Here is a 20561-nt window from a genome sequence, read left to right on the forward strand (position 1 = left end):
CTAGTCATAACTGATAAAACACATTAAAGTGATACAAGTATATCCTCGTAATTCGTACTGAAATCGTTTAACGTTAAATATCTGTAATCTGTATTATTACCGAATAGGACGTAGGAGGTACCCACTATTTGTAACTGAATTAATTGACAATTTGGAGAAAACAATTGAATACTGTACAGTTGACGTTAGGATATAAGGTACGTTTTATAATTCTGTGTAATGTGTTATGTACAATAACGTTATACCTGTAATGTAGTCAAATTTAATCTCTTAACAAACTCTATAGAGTTTGATGCACAAGTTACCTGCTTAGTTTATTTTTTTCTATGCACTAAGATTGTGCCTAATTATAATAATATCGAAATACTTTTAATCTACTTAATCTACCTAATTATATTTATACAAAATTATCAGTTTTAATTTAATTATACCTATTTTATTTATGTAAACCAACAGATTATTGTATTGACATAATATGTAGTTGTATATTTATTAATTTATTTCTTGTATGTAATATGTCTATAGTATTTTCTTTTTAAGATTTCTAATGTTAGGTTAACTAATCAGTTACTTACCTATACTATTAACAAATCCTTTACCTAATTTAATAAATCACTGAATAAAACTAATTAGTTATATTATTTGAAAATTAAAAACAATATTATAGAATAGTTTAATTACAACCTACTCTTAGCTATTTTAAAATTTACTATATATCAACACTTATATACCTATTTCAGTTAAATTTAGTTTATGTAAGTGGATCTCATTTACTATTTTGGGGTATATACACCACAAATTTAAAAAAATGTATAAAGCTATGTTTACAATGAGGACATTTTAATCAACCACCAACCTACATAAAAAGAAATTTATCATTCAAGACAGTTTATGTAGGTTGGTCATATCCAAATAAGCAAACCTGTTTAGAACCTCTCACTCTATCTGCTGAATCTTTACATTGTAAATTTCAAAGAATACCCAAGTTTTTATCAATCTATTTGTATTAATCTTGTTAAAATTAGTTTTTACAGTGTCTTGTAAAACAATTACAAAGACATTCACACTCACAGTTATACTTAGATCTTACTAAAATATAATTTGACACTATTATAATTTATATTTATTAAATGTAATAATTTTATTATAAACAATTTAATCAGTTAGGTATGCTATTCATATATTTTTTAATCATTATCATAAATTGTCATTAATTTATACTTAAATAATCAATGGTTATTATAATTTTTGTAAAACAAGATTTTCTCAAAAAAGTTATTATATTTTTTAATCAATAATTTAAGTATGGTTATATTTAAGTACAATGCATGTATAGGTATTTTGTTTAAATAATAAATTACATCATTTAAATTTAATTTAATTTTTAGCGCATTAATGAATTGAAAAATAAATTCTTGAATTTAAACTTCATATTGTTTTGATAAACTTTATGGAAAAATGACTGCTGAAGAAGATACATCATATACAAAGTTGCCCATTGAGGAACGATGTGTACACAAAGTAACTATTTATTTTTTTGTATTAATTTACATAATATTGTATGCAACTAATTTTTTTTACTGTTTGAATACTACTAATTATCAAGTCAAAATCACAAACATTTATCATTATCCATAAAACTGTATAAGATGTTTTTAATTGTTTTTATATATTACCTATTACAATAATTTTAAAAACTCACTAAATGTTAATTATTTTATTTAGTTATGGAAAGCCAGAATAAGTGGTTATGAAGAAGCTATTAAATTATTTGGACAATTGGATGAAAAAGCTCCTGAATGGAACAAATTTACAGGAATAGTAAAAAAATTTGTTATTGACAGTAATGCAGTTGCACAAGAGAAAGGTCTTGAAGCTACATTAGTTTTTGTGGAAAATTCTGCTACTGCTGGACGGTTAGTTAATTAAAACTTTTATTTTAAATAGCATTGTTATTCATCAGTTTATTTTTATAGGACGGTGGGTGATGTCATGACTGGTTTAATAACAAAATGCTATGGTGCACCAAAAGCAAAAACCAAGGATATTGCTATACAAATAACATTAATGTTTATTGAAATTGAAAAGCAAGATATAGTAATAGAAGAATTGGTTAAAGGAATGGACCATAAATTTCCTAAGATTGTTTCAACATGTATTAAAGCTGCAACTCAGGCAATAAAGTAAGTATATCCTATTAAAAAAAATATTTATTTAATCATAAAACTTTTAAATTACAAACGTATGCTAATCTTAATCAGCAAAAACAAAATAATATATAGAATAATTAGTGATTATAAATATTATAATTTTTTTAAATATGACATGTTTTATTTATTGTAGAGAATTTGGATCAAAAGTTTTAAATATTAAGCCTCTATTGAAAAAATTACAATCAATTCTTGAAGATAGAGATAAAAGTGTTAGAGATGAAGCAAAATTGTTGGCCATAGAAATTTATTCCTGGATTGGGCCTACACCTGTTAAAGCTAATTTGGCTAATCTAAAACCTTTACAAGTAAAAATATCCAGGTTGTATTTCATAAGATCTTTATTAAAATAAATATTTAAATTAGATTCAAGAGTTGGAAACAGAATTTGAAAAAATAAATGGAGATAAACCACGACCGACACGATTCTTACGTTCTCAACAAGAACAAGCTGCTAAAATGGAAGAAGTAGCTGCTGCCAATGGAGGTAAGTTTAAGTTAAAAGATGAATAATTATAAGTAAATTAAATGGCACGTGATTTTATCATAAATGCAAACTAAATTGAGTTCATATTGGAAGTAGTATCAATGGATGCTCCTTTTCATCATGCCGTCCAGCCTTGTTAAAATTAAATACATGTCAACACAATTACGTATTATATTATTTGTATACAGATTTTAAATTTTTATTCATTTTAATTAAAAAAAAGTAAATTAAATTAATATAAAATTTAAATTACAGATACAATATTGGAAGAAGGCACTGATGTAGTTGATGATCCAGAAGAACATATTGATCCAGTTAACATACTTAGTCAACTCAGTAAAGACTTTTATGAAAAGCTTGAAGCAAAAAAATGGCAAGAACGAAAAGAAGCCATAGATATGCTTGAAGGAATATTGTCTAAAGCTCCTAAATTAGAAAGTGGAGAATATGGAGATTTGGTCAGAGCCTTAAAGAAAGTAAGAATCCATAATATTTTAAAGAAATTAGATTTAAATTTTCTAAATACTATCAAAAATCAAAAAAAACTTCTTACTGAAAAAAATAATAATAGGTAGGTATTTAAATTTTTTAAAATTTTTTTTTTTTTAAAAAATTATTGAAAAATAAAGTAAATAACTTGTTGTTGATGATTATTATTAATGAAATACATTGTATGATAACATTGCACTGTACTATTCATTCTATTAATACAATATAAAATTAAGATGATTTTACATTTAACCATATAATGTTTTACTTGTTAAATTGTAAGCATTGCATTTCATCTAAACATTTTCTGAGATAATATTTTGAATTAAGAACTTAATTTTTACAGTAAATACTTCAAAAATGTGTAATTGTGTATTACATATTAATAATTATAATAAAATAACCTAAAAACTATAAAATTTCATTTTTGAACTATCTATTACCTGAATCAAATCATGTAGAATCTACATTCTACATCTATGTTAAGAATCTTCAATGTAGATAATCTAAAATAAAAATTCACTCCATTGAAATATTGGCCCTTATTATAATTCTTTTTAAATGGGTTTAAATTAAATTAGTATAATATAATTAATATATTGTTATGTATTTGTACTTATTTTTGGTTTTTCTATAGATTATAACAAAAGATTCAAATGTTATAATAGTTGGTATTGCTGCAAAGTGTATGGCAATGTTAGCTAATGGATTAAAAAAACGATTTGAGACTTATGCTTCTGCTTGTATACCAGCATTGTTGGAAAAATTTAAAGAAAAAAAGCAAAATGTTGTATTGCCACTTCGAGATGCTGTTGATGCCATATATTTAAGCGTAAATTAAATTTGATAATAGTTAAAACTTGATGTAAGTAATAATTTTTAATTATTTTAGATGACACTTGAATCTATTCATGAGGATATTTTGACTGCAATAGACAATAAAAATCCGTCAGTAAAAGCTGAATCAGTTTCATTTTTAACTCGATGCTTTTCAAAATGTACTCCAACAATTTTAAACAAAAAATATTTAAAAATTTTCACTACAGCATTAATAAAAACATTGAATGAATCAGGTAACTTTTTTTTATTATATATGTTGTTTTTAATTGATAATTGATTTTTAAATTTCTAACTTCTGAAAGAAGATGAAAAATACTGTACTACGTCATTCGCAATAGCACTGGTACTATTAAAATAAACCACTTTTCAAATGTTACCCCTACCACTGCAACAAAAAAAAGCTAGCTGTCAACCCTTAAACATATAAATAAACCTGAACGCTTTATGACAATTTAGGTTCTTTCACTTGTTCAATTTAAAAATTATAAAGTATTTGAACTTGTTAACAAGTTTACTTAACATAAGTATGTTTTTAATGAAAATAAAAAGTAATAAAAAATATATATATATATTTATTTTGTTGCCCTGTAGTGGTAAGGGAAACTTTTCAATCGTAGCTTGTTCTTGGTTTACTCTAGTGTTGTTCTTCATCTTGATGTTCCCAACAGATCAAGCTGAAGATTTCTTTGTTTATTATTATTATTATTTGATAGATCAACAATTCATTATTTAATTTAAATAAAATATTTTTAACATTATAATAAACAAAAATTTCTTAGACCTACAAAATGTACCTTTTGATTGGTAATCAGATTCAATGACATTAGATAATACAGAAACAGCACAAAATGCTTCTTGACCAGATGGAATTATTTCACTTGTAGGCAAATTAAAACCATTGATACCAGTATCTCTTAATTCCAATGTAAAAACATATTTTATATTTGCTATACCTTTCATCCAATCCATTGATGTGCCTGTCAAATATTTTGTGTATTAATTATTAAATATATCCTCCATTAAAATTAATTTGGTTGTTAAACCTGATGCTTCATATAACACTGTACTTGCTGGACCAACAGAATAGGTGTTTGAAGTTGTTTCAAATATTTTTAACGACATTAATGTAGCTGTGTTTTGATGTTTATCATAGTCTTCTTTTAAACGATCTTTAGTATATGCCCAAGGAAATACAATAGCTTGCCCGTATGAATGGAATGTTATAAACCCCTGTTCAGGAAAAGGTTTTTATTAGTATTTACTATATTTAATATATGTTTATATAATATATTAATCTTATTGTATGATGATTACATTAGAGTTTAATGCATACAGTTTTTTTTTTTAAATATTTTGAAACTTAATTTTTATAGTAAATTTACACAGATTAATATTACTCAGAGATTGGTTTTTGTTGTATTCATTCACGTTGAATAATATAATGTTTAACATTACAATTATTTTTAATTTGGTATGAGTTTCTTCTATATTAATTATAGTATTGCAGTTACATATTATTAATAATTTTTTTATATTAACAAAAATAAAGTAGCATTTTCTTATAATTATTTATCTATCAATTTCATTAATTGTTTAAACTACATTAAATTAATATTAGTATCAAAAATTACTCTATATCAAATAATATATCTAGTATATATTAAATATATGAAATATTATATTCTGCATGCTGTTAAATATTTATGTAAAATTAAATCAGTATAAAACATTATCATAGATAAAATAATTAATCACCAAGTACAAATATTGAAAAAAAACAAATTGCGTCATAATTTAAATATAATTATTGTTTCAAGTTTTCAACTCATATATTAACAAAAAATTAAATAAAAATTGTATCGAAATCATGATTCTTTAATTTCTTAAATTTTTGTATAAACCAACCTTTATTTTAGTTAAATTTTTCATAATAAACTGAATGATTGCTTTTATTTCTAATTCTGAATTTGGAGCTGTTCCTTGATAATTTTCTGAGCAACAGTTTTTATCTGAGTTTATACTGTACCAATCATAATTCCAATTACGGTTCAAATCTACTCCTATACAATTATTGTTAGATGTTTCAACACGATTTTTTCTCCACAGCCTTTCATTTTCATATGAATATGTGTACCTAAATATTAAATAATTTATGGTAAAATGACTTAATGCTATTATTTGAATTTGTTTAAAATCCTTAATATAATACCCATCAGGATTTACAATTGGCATCAAGACAAAATGTATATTTTTCATATACATTGGTAAAAACTTTCTATTATGTGTCAATTCATTTATTATGTAAACCATTGATGAAATAGTTATCCATTCACGTGCATGAGTACCTATCAAAATATTTGAACAGTTTTTAAATAGTTAAAAGTTTAAAGACAAATATACCTCCATCAATCCAAATAATATCATTATTTGTTCGATTATTATCTGGTTTTATGTGTATTATTTTTAGAGGAGTTCCTTGTTTGGTATATCCAATAGTTGAGACCTTGACAAATTTTTTTTTATTCAAACCATCAATAAATTTATAAACATCATTTGTATGATAAAATTCATCAAATTTATTTGGTATGTCCTGAAATCGGAAATAGAATAATCAACACTGTATTTGATGATTGTGGTTAATTTTATTTATCAATTAGCAGAAGGGGAATAAACATATTTATCTTAAATCAATTTTCTATTCGTAAAATAATTTGAATTTTAGTGTATTTTTTTTTTTAATTATTATATAAAATTAATTAATTTCCCCTCTCTAAATTTAAGATCTACACCTATCTAATAATTAGCTGGTATAAGTTAGTTTTAAAAATTAAAACTATATTGTGACACTATGTACATAATATTTCTTCTGCTTTTTATACTTTAATAGAACCTATGTTATAATAAATTTGAATGTGTAAAATAGGTATTAGGATATGGGTAGAATGTGTCTAAGAATTTTGTCTGCAAAACATCAATAGTCTATTATATTATGCATACACAGGGATGTATTTATACATAGCATAATATTGCCCTTATTCAACATATTTATTTTACTAATTACTTTTTCTTTGTCTTTCATTGAGTCATATTTCATATTTTTATTTTTTGTGCTTAATAATAAATTATTATAATTAATATATTCTTTTTTTATGTCTTGGCCATTGTTTTGTTCGTTTTCAAAATTACTTATACGAGTTAAATTGATTTTATTCGCTTTTACTAAATCCACAAGTATTTTAAATATATTATATCTTTACCCATTTTTAAGTTCCATAACTTACAATCTTTTTTAATAATTTTTTTGTGATATTTTAAAACAAGTTCATTTTTTGTTTTTTGATGATTTGTTAAGTTAATATTTTGTGCTAAACAACATATGCTAATTACATACAATATACTATTTAATAAAAATAAATAATTCTTCATATTCGTTAAATTTTAAAATTATATTTTATTATATCTGTTGATATATTTCCATAGCAATTTAATATACAGAATACTTTTAATCTTTAATGATTAATATAAATAAGGTATATCAGGTGATAAATTGTTAGTGCCTTTCTTAGCCATATATATTTCCATTACAATACGTAGAAGCCAACAATTCCAGGTTATTCTTATATGAAACAGAGCATAAACGTTTACTTTTGTGAACATAAATAAAATTGTTTTTATTTATTTATTAGCTAATTATTTTTATTTTACAGATCCAACCGTGCGAGATAATTCTGCTGAAGCTCTTGGTACAGCATGGAAGGTTGTATCAGAAAAAAATATTCTTCCATTTTTGTCTACTGTTGATGCAATAAAACTTGCTAAAGTGAGTTGAAAAATTGTAATTTAAAATAAAATCTTGATTATCTAGTGCAATGGTGGAAAAGAGTCACATGTATAAATAAAAACAACAGTTAATCAAGACTTTTTTAATTATTTACTTAACTATGGCATATATAATTATATGTGTGTGTGTGTGTGTATTTTGTCTTATTGTAAAGTTATATCAGGGCTTTAAATATGAAGTTATTAATCTTTTTTTTTAGCTCTATTTTAAATACATTCTGCACATAGTTAATTAATAATTATTATTTATCATTCTTAACTTATGTACAATACAATATTATGTACTGCTTATGCGGGGCTATGTCATACATTTTAGCACTAACAAATTTTAAAGAGAAGGAGCACAGTAAATCACAAACATGGATAATCAAGACACAGTTAAATGAGGTTCTACTGTTTTATAATTATTAATGATTATTTTTTTTAGATTAAAGAAGCATCAGAAAGAGCTGTAATAACTGCAAAACCAAGTATTGTTAGAGAATCAAAACCTGCTGTTGTCTCATCTAATTTCACAGAGAAAAAAGCAACAGCTACAATTAACAAAAATACTGTTATTAGAAGAACTCGCACAGCTGTCAATATTCCTAGTAAAACTGTTGTCAACAGTAAGGTTAAAAAACCTATGAGTGCTCCTGGTATATATTTATTGGATTTAATATTCAGAATATTGTAATATGCTTGGTATTATTTTTATATCATCAGGAGGACGTAAACCTATACAATCGAAATCTCTTCCTCCGATTGACACTGAAAATGAAATTGGAGATGATGAATTAGAAGAACTGGCTTTGACATTTTGTTCTTCTGAAATTTTAAATGGTATGGTTGATGCCAATTGGAAAACTCGTTTGTCTAATGTTCAAGAATTTTCTCAAGTATGTGTTGAATTAAAAAAAAAAAGTATGTTTGTTTACTTTATAATTTATTTTATTTCAGATTATCGATCAAATGGAATCATTGACAGTTAGCAGTCAAGTGTTAATAAAATTGCTGAATAAGAAACCCGGTATTAAGGATAATAATGTACAAATACAAAAATTGAGACTTGAGTGTTTGAAAAAAGTCATTGAAAAGTTTCCTATTACTAGGTGTTTATATTACTTATTTATTTTATTTTCTATCTCTGTTTTTATCTGTTTTTATCTTTTTATTATTAAATATTTATAGTACTGGTATGAATTGCTGTATTCAAGATGTTTCTTCCTTGTTGGGTGATAATAAAAATGGTAATCTGGCTAGTCAAGTATTGACTTCTTTCGCAGAATCGACTAGACTAGATCTGGTCTGTAATGCAGTGTTAGAATATGCATTTACTGTACAGAAAAACCCAAAAGTTCAGATTGATGCCCTTAATTGGCTTTCAGGTGCAATATTAGAGTTTGGTTTTATGTAAGTATATTTTTATTTTATTACTATTTAGTGTATAAAATAAACTTTAATTCATAACCTTATGAATACCTTTATTACCCTGATAAAATAAAGTATTTTAGTTATATTCAATTTTACTTTATAATTATTTATTTATTAAAACTATTATCTTAATTTCATGCTATCAGGTCTGAATTGGAGTAAGTGATAATATTTATTTAATTTAATACATTAATATAATTCACTCACATTTTACAATTTTACTTTTAATTGTATTAGTTTGTAGTTTTTTTTTTTTTTTTAATGTTATTTAATATTTAAATTTTATTTTGGGATATCTACTATCCTTTAGTAGAATTTTAATAGATAATTTATATTTATTATGACGTTTTAAAAAAAATACTATACTGATTGTGCCGAGAAAGCATAAGTCAGGCCGCGCATCCTCCTACGTCTCCCTGCTATCAAAACCAGTTTCCCTATGGCAGAGTGACATTTGGGGATGCGCAGAATAACGGATTTTGGTCGCCGCCAAATTGCGTTCTCTTGGCACACTTAGTATATAATGTTACACAATTTTTGCATTTCTGTATAGATATGTATAATAGATTGATAGATGATAATAGATTGTTCGTAATGTTTTAAAGCAATATTTTGTAAAATTTGGGTGTGAAATAAGGTCATTACAATATATATTAATGATGATATTATCTTTATATTTCATAAATATTTGTCATACTCAATATCTAATTTTGTTAAATGATATAATTTTTAATACTAAAATAATCTTTATGTATATATATTTATTTTTTTATATTTTAGCATTGAACCTAAATCTGTTATGCAAAATGTTAAAAAAGCTGTGAGTGCTTCTAATCCCCAAGTTCGTTTGGCTGTTATCTCTCTTCTGGGTGTTATGTATCTTTATATGGGACCTCAGTTAAGTTTATTTTTTGAAAATGAAAAACCAACTTTAGTGCAACAAATAAATGCAGAATTTGAAAAGGTAAATTGTATTGTTATTTATTACATTTCTGTAAAAATAATAATAATACATGTAATTTTTTTGTTCATTAGCACCAAGGTGAAGCTCCACCAAAACCAACTCGTGGGAAAAATATGGACGGATCTACGGAATCTATAGAAACCGCGAGTGATGAAGAAAAACCTGCTTATGAAGTTAACATACGAGATATTGTACCAAGAGTTGATATAACTCCTCAAATAACCGATGCTTTAATTAGTGAACTTTCAGATAAAGATTGGAAAGTAAGTAGTAAAAAAATAAAGTAAACTAGTAAGAAGTAACTAAATAAAAAAAATTGTTTTATAAACATATTTAGGTTCGTTCTGATGCTTTAACCAAACTGCAAAATATTGTTAATGAAGCTAAATTTATAACAAGTGAATTAGGAGAAGCTAGAAAAGCTTTACAAGACAGGTATAAACTACTGTTTATAATTATTTAAAAGTAATTAGAATTCTTATTAATTGATTTGTTATCAATTATCATTTAGAATAAGCGATTCAAATGCTCGTCTTGGTTCAAATGCAATTAACTTGGTAGAATCAATTTCAAAAGCCATGGGATCTTCTTTTAAAAATTATATAAAAGGTTATTTACCTGGTGTTTTAAATGCATTGGGTGACCCAAAGGTACTTAATTGTTAATATTATTTATTTTTTTACACATTTAAACACTTTAGAATAATGATTAATAATAATGATTAAAAATAATATGTGTATAAACTATTTTAGACTTTTAAATGTCAAAGTGCTCGTCAATGTATGAATACATGGGCAGATGTGTGTGGATATCGTGAATTTTTTGGCGGTGATATACTTTTGGACGCTTTAAAAAATAATTCAGTAACTTTACGTTCAGAGTTATGGACCTGGCTTGCAGAAAAGTTACCACTCAGTATGAATTTAATTGTTAATATAATTGAACAAATCTTAATTTTATTTTTAACTTTCATAGTCCCTTCTAAGTCAATTCCAGCTGATGAGTTGAAGTGTTTGCTTTTGGTCCTTTATACAAGTCTTGAAGATAGAAATGCAAGTGTTCGTAGTGCTTCTGAAAAGGCTGTACTTGGATTTATGATGCACTTAGGTTATGCTTCTATGTATGGAGCATGTGAAAAATTAAAGGTATAATTTAATTACTTAAAAATATTAAAATTTATCTAAATATTCTAATAAATCATTTGTTTTGTAGCCCATGTCTGTCAAGTTTTGTAGAGAAAAATTAGACAAAGAAAGACCAAATTTACCTGTTGTACCAATTGAAAAGCCTAAGGTTGTAAAGTCTGGTATTCCCGCTGGCTCTTCAGTTAAATCAGGAGGATCAAAAATACCCCCTCCTAAAGCTGCTGCTAAAGCTAACAAAGTTGGTTTAAATTTATATATAAATATTAGTTAACTTGTTATTCATGAACTCTTTTAATTAAGGAAAATGTCATTCCCCGAGTAAGTACAGCTACTGGAAAAAAGAAAGAAGAAATAGATAATGGTCCATTGTTCCTACGCAATAACTTAAAGCATCAACGTGATATTGATGAACACAAATTAAAAGTAAAATTATTTATATTATTTACTTAATTATAATTTATATTAAATGTATTCATCAATACTAAATTTTACAAGTAGACTTTTATTCTTATTATTTAATTATTTTAAATTAATAAACTTTATTAATGTTCTCAAAATATTGGTATGTTTAGTCATTAAAATGGAATTTTACAACTCCTCGAGAAGAGTTTGTTGAACAACTTCGAGAGCAAATGTTAACTGCTGGTATTAACAAGGTGTTGATTACAAACATGTTTCATTCAGATTTTAGATATCATCTTAAAGCAATTGAGACTCTTTCAGAGGTATTATAAAAATAACTATATACATGTATATATATATTTTTAAATATACTATTTTTCCTTATTTTAAATTAGGATTTGAATACAGCAGATGATGGCAATGGAGCATTAATTAGTAATCTTGATCTAATATTGAAATGGATGACTTTAAGATTCTTTGATACCAATCCATCAGTACTTTTAAAAGGTCTTGATTATTTACAACACATATTTGACATCTTAATGGCCCAAAAATACACTCTTCATGATACTGAAGCATCAAGTTTTGTGCCATATTTAGTAACAAAAGTGAGTAAAAGTAAAAGTAAAAATAAATGTTAATTTTATTTTATATTGATAATATTTAAATTTAAATTATGAACTTCTTTATTTTTACACTTAGTTGGGTGATCCTAAAGATACTGTGAGAAGCAATGTCCGTGCCATATTAAAACAAATTGCATTCATATTTCCAAATACAAAAATGTTTCAATACATTATGGATGGTGTTAAATCGAAGAACTCAAGACAGCGGTCAGGTAATGATTTTTAATCAACATTATGATATGAATGTATAAATTTATTAGAAAAATGTTATTCATCATAATATTTTTTATACTTTTAGAGTGTTTAGAACACTTGGCAACCATGATAGAAGATTATGGTACTTCAATTTGCCAACCTAGTGTTGCAGCTGCTTGTAAAGAAATTGCAAAAAGTATTGGAGACAGAGATAATTCTGTCCGAACAGCTGCATTAAATTGCTTTGTTGCTGCATTCTTTTTGCACGGAGAAGCACTTTTTAAATTTGTTGGCAATGTAAGAATACATTTATCGTATACATAGAAATCTCATAAATTCCCAATATTCATTCAAAAATAATTATACTTACGTGATACTAATTCAATAGCTTATTAATTATAATTTATAACCAATTAAGTTTTAAAACTGGAGTAATAATAATAAAACTGTATTAGATGTTTTTAATTTTTCCATAGCTACACTTCTCATGGACTATTATGAGGATTTTTGTGTAATTGTAATTACAAAATAATTATAATACATTTTTATTGTATGTATAGATATCTGAAAAAGATATGGGTCTTCTCAGAGAACGATTAAAAAGAGCATCGAAGAATCGAGCTGTGCCAGTTGCTACTGTTCAGCCAACTATCAAAATGGTTATACCTCCTGTTCAACGAGTTCCTGAAACTGAGGACATCGTTGACGATGAATATAATTCTGACGAAGAAGAACACAATACTACATTTAACGTTTCACAAGAGTCTAACCATACATCTAGTCCTCAAAGATATTCAAATGATTCACCTTCTAGATCTGCTAGTACTCTATCATACAGAACAGGAAGCATTCCTACTACCATAGAACATTCGTCTGCATTACGAATGGGACTTAGGTAATTAACCTTTTTAATTATGAATTGTTGATGCAGTATCTTAATATCTCATGATTAGGTATAGTATTTAAAACTTCTTGGTAGTTTATAGAAATGCTTGTATAATATATTTTCATTATTGTTTGTATTTTATTAGACGACCTGTTAGTGAAGTCTATGATGAACCTCAAGTGACACGTTATGGTCTTGATGAAAAGTTTATTAAAGAACTGGAGGCAGAAGAAATTTCAAGACCAGAGTTAAAATTAAAATCATATAATTGGAATACAGATCAGGATGAAGTGAAATTCAGAAAAATAGTTCAAGATCATACTCAGTATGTAACTGTTTGTATATTATTAAATATACTAACATGAATTTAAATATTTTATCATTTTTAGATCTTTACCTGATAATATATCATCATCTAAACCATGTGTAAATGTAAGTCCGTACAGTACTGCAACTATTACAAAAAGTCCTAAAACACCACCAGCGCCTACACCTGATCCTATTCAGCAGTTAATAAATCAAGTTACATCACAAAATATAGAGATTTCAAAAACTGCTCTAACAAGTCTCGATAAAATGCTTTTGAGACCTGACGTAAGATTATTTTAAATATTATATATTTAATTTTTTTTAAAACAGCAGTTTTTATGATGTTTTTGAATAGTAACTTTAGTTTTAAGTAACATTGAGATATTATATAAATATTTGTATTATTGACTTGAAGTTTTAAACCTATCAAAATATGGAATAGCATTTTTGGTTTATTGACATTAAAGAATTGTACTTCTATTGATTAAGACAGCAGAAATGTTTGTACTTGTCATTCAGGGTACTAAATGATAATTTTGTATTTATAGATACTAATGGTATGGTAGAAATGTGTAGAAACTAATATAGGTTTAACTACAAATGGTTTTATGATTGTAGTAGTTTATAATAGAATACTATACTAGTATTAATAATATATGACTATTAATAGTAACATCAAAATTATGATGGACTAAAAACCAATGATGCACATTTGTATTAAACGTAACGTCTGAAATAATATATTTTATATATTTAATTGCAGCATATGTGTTATGTAGTATAAATATCTTCTGTTTTATTTGTTGCAGATGAGATCAAAGTTTTTAGAAGGAGGAAAAGTATTATCACTATTTTATGCAATCATTAAACAATTTGATATCTTATCTGAATCTCATGACATTGACGTCACTGTTGGGTATAAGAATATATTTAATATATGTTTGAATGTAAGTATTATTTATTTTCAATTATTATTAGACTATAAATAAGTGAAATACTAATCAATAAACTCTAAGTTGTTCAATTGGTTAAATGCTTCGTATGTAAGAATACTTGCTTGGTACTCAATTTTCATCTTCATCCCAACAATTCTTAGTTCATTTATTACTCGAATTGTGTATTCACTAATTTTTTTTAACTCATTAATGAATATATAATTTTAGCTGTACAAATATCAAGAATTTACCCTGATACTGAATGAACAAATTGTGCGTGATTTACTTTCAAAATTATTGTACTTACTAAGTATGAAAGGGCCAGAGAATAGTACAGATACTCAACTTTTTGGACGATGTGTTAACAGTCTCATTATGAATGTTTTGGAACGATCTGCTCATACACCAGTTACATGGTAACTATTTTTGCTGCACCAACGTTTATACTAGACTAAAACAAACATATATTAATTTCACAGTGCTTTGTTGGCAATGCTTTATGACACAGTTAAGTGTCCTCAAAACTCGTCCAATCATTATAAAGAATTGGTAATGAAATGTATATGGAAAATAGTTAAAGATTTTCAAGAATGGGGCGATGAACTATGTTACGAAAGAGTGCTTGCACACATACACAGATTCTTAAAGGTAATTCAACTATATACATTTTTTTTTTTAATGTTGCATTTTCTAATAGGTTGTCATTTAAATGTATTATTAAGGAGTTTGATTCAAAGCACTGGAAAAAACAACCTTCTGACACCCCACTAAGAACATGTAAAACTGTTCTTCACACAATGGTAAAAATACGCAGTGATAAAGTATTGGAAAGTTTAGCTAGTCCAGAATTCCCTAAAGATTCAGAAATGGTTGTTTACATACATAAACTTTTAAGGGTAATTATGGAGATTATTAATTATAAATACTTACTTTGATTATCGTCCATTATGTTATTTATTACATTTTATTAAATCTCGTTTTAATGTATGTATAGCATTTGAACAGCGAACCTAGACCTGAAAGTAGTAAACGAAAACATCGAACACCATACGACGAACTATCTGATATATTCCAACTAATAGGTCAACATGAAAACACCGACGAAGTGAGTTAATGAAATAATTATATAGTATGTTAGAAATTAATGAGTAGTAATTAGTATATGATATGTGACAGAATTTCTATATTTTTATACAAGTCTTAGAACACTTCATTTTATTACATGTGTATTTTTTAAATAGGGCATACAACAGTTGCATAGATTTAAAATAAAGCATCCAAATATTGACATAGAACCACATATTTCTAAGACTACAAAATATTTTCAAGATTATATTCACCGTAAACTGTCAGCAATTGAAGACAATTTAAAAAGCTGTTTAGTTGAACCCAATGGTAATATTATTGATTTTTTCTTTCTAGCTTAAATAATATTATTTTCATGCTTATGTCTATGTTTATTATGTAGGAAATAACGACAATTTAAAACCAATCACATCTATGCCCATGCGCAAACCTGAATCTGCCGCTGCAAGTGAAGCTGATGGTTTCATGAAACGGTTGCAAATATTGAAAATGAAAGCATCCAGAGAAGAAGCGTACTGTGCATCAAATGGAGAATGTAACGGAAACAATCGACTGGAAGAGGACTCACAAGACGAAGATCTACCAATGCTCAACACAAGTCGTTCTCCCCGCAAATAAAATTTTATTCCATTTATATAGTATTATTTTCTAACAAGTGCTCTGATATAGGTCAAATCGGTATGCCCAAATCCTTTCACTACTCCTATCAAGACTGAAAATCCAAAATGTGTAATGTAATTTGTTTCTTTTTTTTATATTTGCTTTAATATTATAATAGAAAACATCAATATTTGTGTATGAGCCTTTTTTTTGTGAACGAAGAAGCTAGTTGTGTTGTAAACAAATTAATAAAAAAAAAAAAATATGTGTAATTTATTATAATTTTACAATATTATATTTTACTATTTTAGTGGATTTTAACAGATTTTATTTTTTATTAATATATAGGTACTTAACACATGAAATAATATTTACATTTTAGTATTTTAGACTTGTCAAATATTAATTTTAATATTATAATTATAATTATTACTCTTATTTTTGATTAAAATTAATATTAATGATCAAACATATTTGTTTTTATGGCATTTTCTACTTCAGCTACAAAATGTGGGAAACCTACATCAGTGACTGTTTTGATTATAACATCTTCCAAGTGCAATCTTTCTAATATTAATTTCTGAATGTCTGTCACTTTAATGTCATTTTTCCTCAATGTATCAATGCAATCCATTGCAGATGATTCATCGCTAAAGCTTAAAACCCATTTGCCAGGATGACATGAATCAAATGATAAAATTCCTAAATGAAGTGTTGAGTGCATGACATATGTTTCAGGCGTGAGGTAAATGAATTCATTTATTTTATCTGCAATGACGTTCAGCGAGTGGTTCAGAAAACCTACTGTCATTGATATGGAGATAGTGTGTTTATTGTTAGAACTAAATTTTGAAAAACAGTTGATGATCCAAGATTTGTCGTATTTCACTTGATCAGACTAAAAAAAATGGTAACAATTTTTGCAACACAAAAACATAAAATAAAATGTGTTTAATAAATCATATAAGTGAGGTTCTTACCATTCTTTACAACCTTCTGTGAAAAAAATATTAATGGTAACTGTGTAAGTTTTTAGTTTTAATTATTAAAATTTAATTTATTATTTACTGACAGGCTAATGATAATAAGTAGTAAATTTAGTATATTATAACATGGTTTATTCAGCCTGGTATATAATGCTATAAATATAAAATTGTTTGATATGAAGAAAAAAAATAAGATTTTTTCATGGAATAAAATATAAAATATATATTTTTATATTATAAATATTATATAAGAGGAAGGAGATACAACAATTTACTATTTTCATCACGATTAAAGATATTAATAATATAATATCTTTAATCGTGATTTTCATAGAAACATAATTTTTAATTAGTACATACAATAAAATCAAGTAAAACATAACAATTTGTTGTAACATATTCTTAAGAACTGAAAAAATATGTAATGTATTTATATTTGATGCATCAGTCTTCATCAATAATCGGTGTACACTGAAAACAGAATATTGTAATAATTAATATCTGAAGTTGATTGGCTATTAACAATTTCCAAATTGTATTCAGTTTTAAAAATAGTAATTTGTGAGATATTTTTAATTAAGACGTATTGTTTAATAATGAAAATAAAATAAATATTAAATGTGAGATGATGCTAGATGCATTATGTACAGTACTTACAAAATATTCTAGATAACAAGTATGGCTGTCTACTTGTACCATGAATTGACAACACAATAGTCCTTCCTCATTTGTCCGTATCAATGTTTTTTGTGATATGTTCATACATTTTAAAAAAGGTTTAATCTGTTTATATTTATATTTAACAGTAATTGTTGTACTGCAAACAAACTGCTCCATTATTTCACTCTTAGACGGAATCTCAACCTAAAAAAATCAAAAATAATCTAGTGTGTAAAATTATTAATATTATTCAGTATTTCAATCGATTAAACTTACACTACATTTTCCTGCGATTCCAGAGGTTAAAATTTTAAAATACTGTGGCTCTTCAGAAAATGTAAATTCAACATAATCAGAAGTGCCATCTATGTCACTGAGAATATCTTTAAAATCTGAGGATCTTAATATAATTTTACTGGTAGTCGATTCTGCCGGTATACTGAAGTCCAGGATATCAAACACTTCCATTGTTCTTAATGAACAGTCAGTAATAATACCTCCTTCTTCTAATCTAAGATTAAAATACAAATTTATAATGGATAATTTATTTTATTTTAAGAGCAATTACAATAATTTCACCGGAGAACCATATTCTTTGTATGTCAATTTTAAAGCAGTTGTGGAACTAGGGTTAGTTGAACAGCCATCGAATACTGTCAGACACTCAATTAAAGTATTGAGGTCTATACGAAATGCAACCGTATCATCATTAAGGTGATATTCCTACAAAAGAAATTTAATTTAATTTGCTTCAAAAACATTAGAAACAAATCATCAATATAGTTCAGCATACTTGAAATATTTCACTGCCTATAAAAGTGTTTGCTTGTACACATTTAGAATCTTCCACCACAATTTTTAAACCATGTTCAGTTGCAAAACATACACCAACCTACAAACAGCATATTTATATAGTAACATTGTCTTTATAATTGTATTTAATATTACAGTATACTTTTTAATACACATTATGTTTTCACTACACTCCCTCCCCATCACATGAATACTCTACTAATTATTTTTTTTTAAATATTCCTTGTTCTTTTGGCTATGATGATTCCAATATTTCTTGTATTATTTTTTTCAATAAGGTCTTATCTGACAATCTTATACCAAAACCTAGACTACAGCACAAGAAACTCATTATTAGTATTTTCCTCCCTTCTCATCAATCCATCTATTAGTTGAGAGTTCACAACCCATCCAAACTTAAAAGTTAAAATAATCCATCAACTTAATATAATATTGTAGTTTTCAAACAATCAACTAATTAATTATACAAGCATTCAAAATTAATTCAATATATTCTACTCTTAGTATTAGCTAAATAAATAAATAAGTTTAAAGGAGAAATAGTTTATGAAAATATACAATAATTGGGTTGTATTAAATTTTTTAAGTCATAAATTTGATAAAAAGTATAGTTTAAGATTGATATTATGTATTAATATAAAGAAAAACTCACGTCTTTGAAATTAACTGCCTTCAATAAAGACGAAATGTGTTTAACATTGTCAGCTTTAGCAACTAAAAGATATTTCTCTTCAAGTGAATCATTACCATCAATTTCCATAATTTATAATGATGATTCCTTACTAAATTAAAATATTAAAATCACATTTATACAAGAATAAAGCTACATAATATTCTAGTTAAAAATAAAATGTATAAAACAGTACTTTAGCAATCATAAACCAATTGTAACTTTTTAAGTTATAAAACCGGTGTCGAAATGTCGAGATTACATTTTAAATTTGAAGTTAGACGAAAGACGTCAGTTATTGATTTGATTTTGATATGTTATCATCTTATATTCTTATCACAAGTTAAAACCATAGAGTAACTTATAATCCATAGAGTAATAATTACTCTATGCTTATAATATTACTTTCATAGTTTCATAAGCGGATAATTCGTCACATTCGTGGGGGGCTTAACGTCATGTTTCTCTTATCCATGTAAACATATTTTTAGACGTTTCAACAGTCTGGTGTGGCTTGAATACGTTTTGAGGGGCCTAAGTCCCCCTCAATATCTGCCGATGATTACTTTGATTCATAAATCTTATAATTATAACCACAGTGAATAAATGTTGACATTTGACAAGGTATTTAGGTGTGTTGTAATGTGTGTTTTATTGTTTAACCTAACTTAAAATTAACAAATTACATTAAAACCATAAAATAAGTACATTATGGTGTATAAATATTAAATATAAACAGTGTTACTAATATACCCAATACCCAATTATTTTTAAGAGATAGTGATATCTGATAATAATAACGAAGTCGGCTACTCGCAGGCATTGAGATTTCAGATTCCCTGTAATAACCACACAGATATAATATGTATACTACTGTGAATATCTATACCCTAATCCACACAAAGTTTAAAGACCTTTTATTTTTTAATCCACTGACAAATATTTTATGTATACTTACTTCTGGGTCCATAATATTATTTTTCGCTCAAGTGCTCATCACCCCCC

At 26.0% G+C, this 20561-nt stretch overlaps 4 protein-coding genes across 4 annotated transcripts; 1 reads left to right on the plus strand and 3 right to left on the minus strand.

The window, feature by feature from the left end:
* LOC114130509 (protein mini spindles) lies at positions 1-16742 on the plus strand. Its single transcript, XM_027995500.2, has 36 exons — positions 1-197; positions 1389-1521; positions 1726-1916; positions 1977-2183; positions 2344-2518; positions 2577-2697; positions 2953-3173; positions 3824-4018; positions 4079-4259; positions 7734-7846; positions 8294-8504; positions 8572-8744; positions 8806-8957; positions 9037-9258; positions 10060-10243; positions 10315-10506; positions 10581-10678; positions 10755-10893; positions 10996-11158; positions 11219-11388; positions 11456-11626; positions 11689-11811; positions 11961-12113; positions 12186-12398; positions 12493-12628; positions 12715-12908; positions 13172-13506; positions 13643-13822; positions 13887-14091; positions 14616-14753; positions 14970-15157; positions 15221-15389; positions 15464-15637; positions 15736-15846; positions 15983-16136; positions 16210-16742. The coding sequence occupies exons 2-36, from the start codon at positions 1459-1461 to the stop codon at positions 16443-16445; spliced, it is 6051 nt and encodes a 2016-aa protein (XP_027851301.2). The 5' UTR covers positions 1-197; positions 1389-1458; the 3' UTR covers positions 16446-16742.
* On the minus strand, positions 4752-6519 carry LOC126549071 (carboxypeptidase B-like). The gene is made up of 5 exons (XM_050197471.1): positions 6427-6519; positions 6236-6371; positions 5932-6160; positions 5070-5256; positions 4752-5003 (listed from the first exon to the last, which is right to left on the minus strand). The coding sequence occupies exons 2-5, from the start codon at positions 6334-6336 to the stop codon at positions 4756-4758; spliced, it is 765 nt and encodes a 254-aa protein (XP_050053428.1). The 5' UTR covers positions 6337-6371; positions 6427-6519; the 3' UTR covers positions 4752-4755.
* A 132-nt stretch (positions 16743-16874) lies between the features above and the next one.
* Positions 16875-17562, minus strand: LOC114130493 (uncharacterized). Its single transcript, XM_027995478.2, has 2 exons — positions 17408-17562; positions 16875-17325 (listed from the first exon to the last, which is right to left on the minus strand). The coding sequence occupies exons 1-2, from the start codon at positions 17408-17410 to the stop codon at positions 16885-16887; spliced, it is 444 nt and encodes a 147-aa protein (XP_027851279.2). The 5' UTR covers positions 17411-17562; the 3' UTR covers positions 16875-16884.
* Positions 17563-17712: 150 nt separating this feature from the next.
* On the minus strand, positions 17713-19945 carry LOC114130506 (cell cycle checkpoint protein RAD1-like). Its single transcript, XM_050197470.1, has 7 exons — positions 19753-19945; positions 19539-19668; positions 18867-18965; positions 18642-18796; positions 18350-18584; positions 18071-18277; positions 17713-17884 (listed from the first exon to the last, which is right to left on the minus strand). Exons 2-7 carry the CDS (start codon positions 19644-19646, stop codon positions 17858-17860), a joined length of 831 nt encoding a protein of 276 aa, XP_050053427.1. The 5' UTR covers positions 19647-19668; positions 19753-19945; the 3' UTR covers positions 17713-17857.
* Positions 19946-20561: the final 616 nt, after the last annotated feature.

The sequence above is a fragment of the Aphis gossypii genome, chromosome 1 (genome assembly GCF_020184175.1).
Source record: "Aphis gossypii isolate Hap1 chromosome 1, ASM2018417v2, whole genome shotgun sequence".
In the NCBI taxonomy this organism is placed as follows: Eukaryota; Metazoa; Arthropoda; class Insecta; order Hemiptera; family Aphididae; genus Aphis; species Aphis gossypii.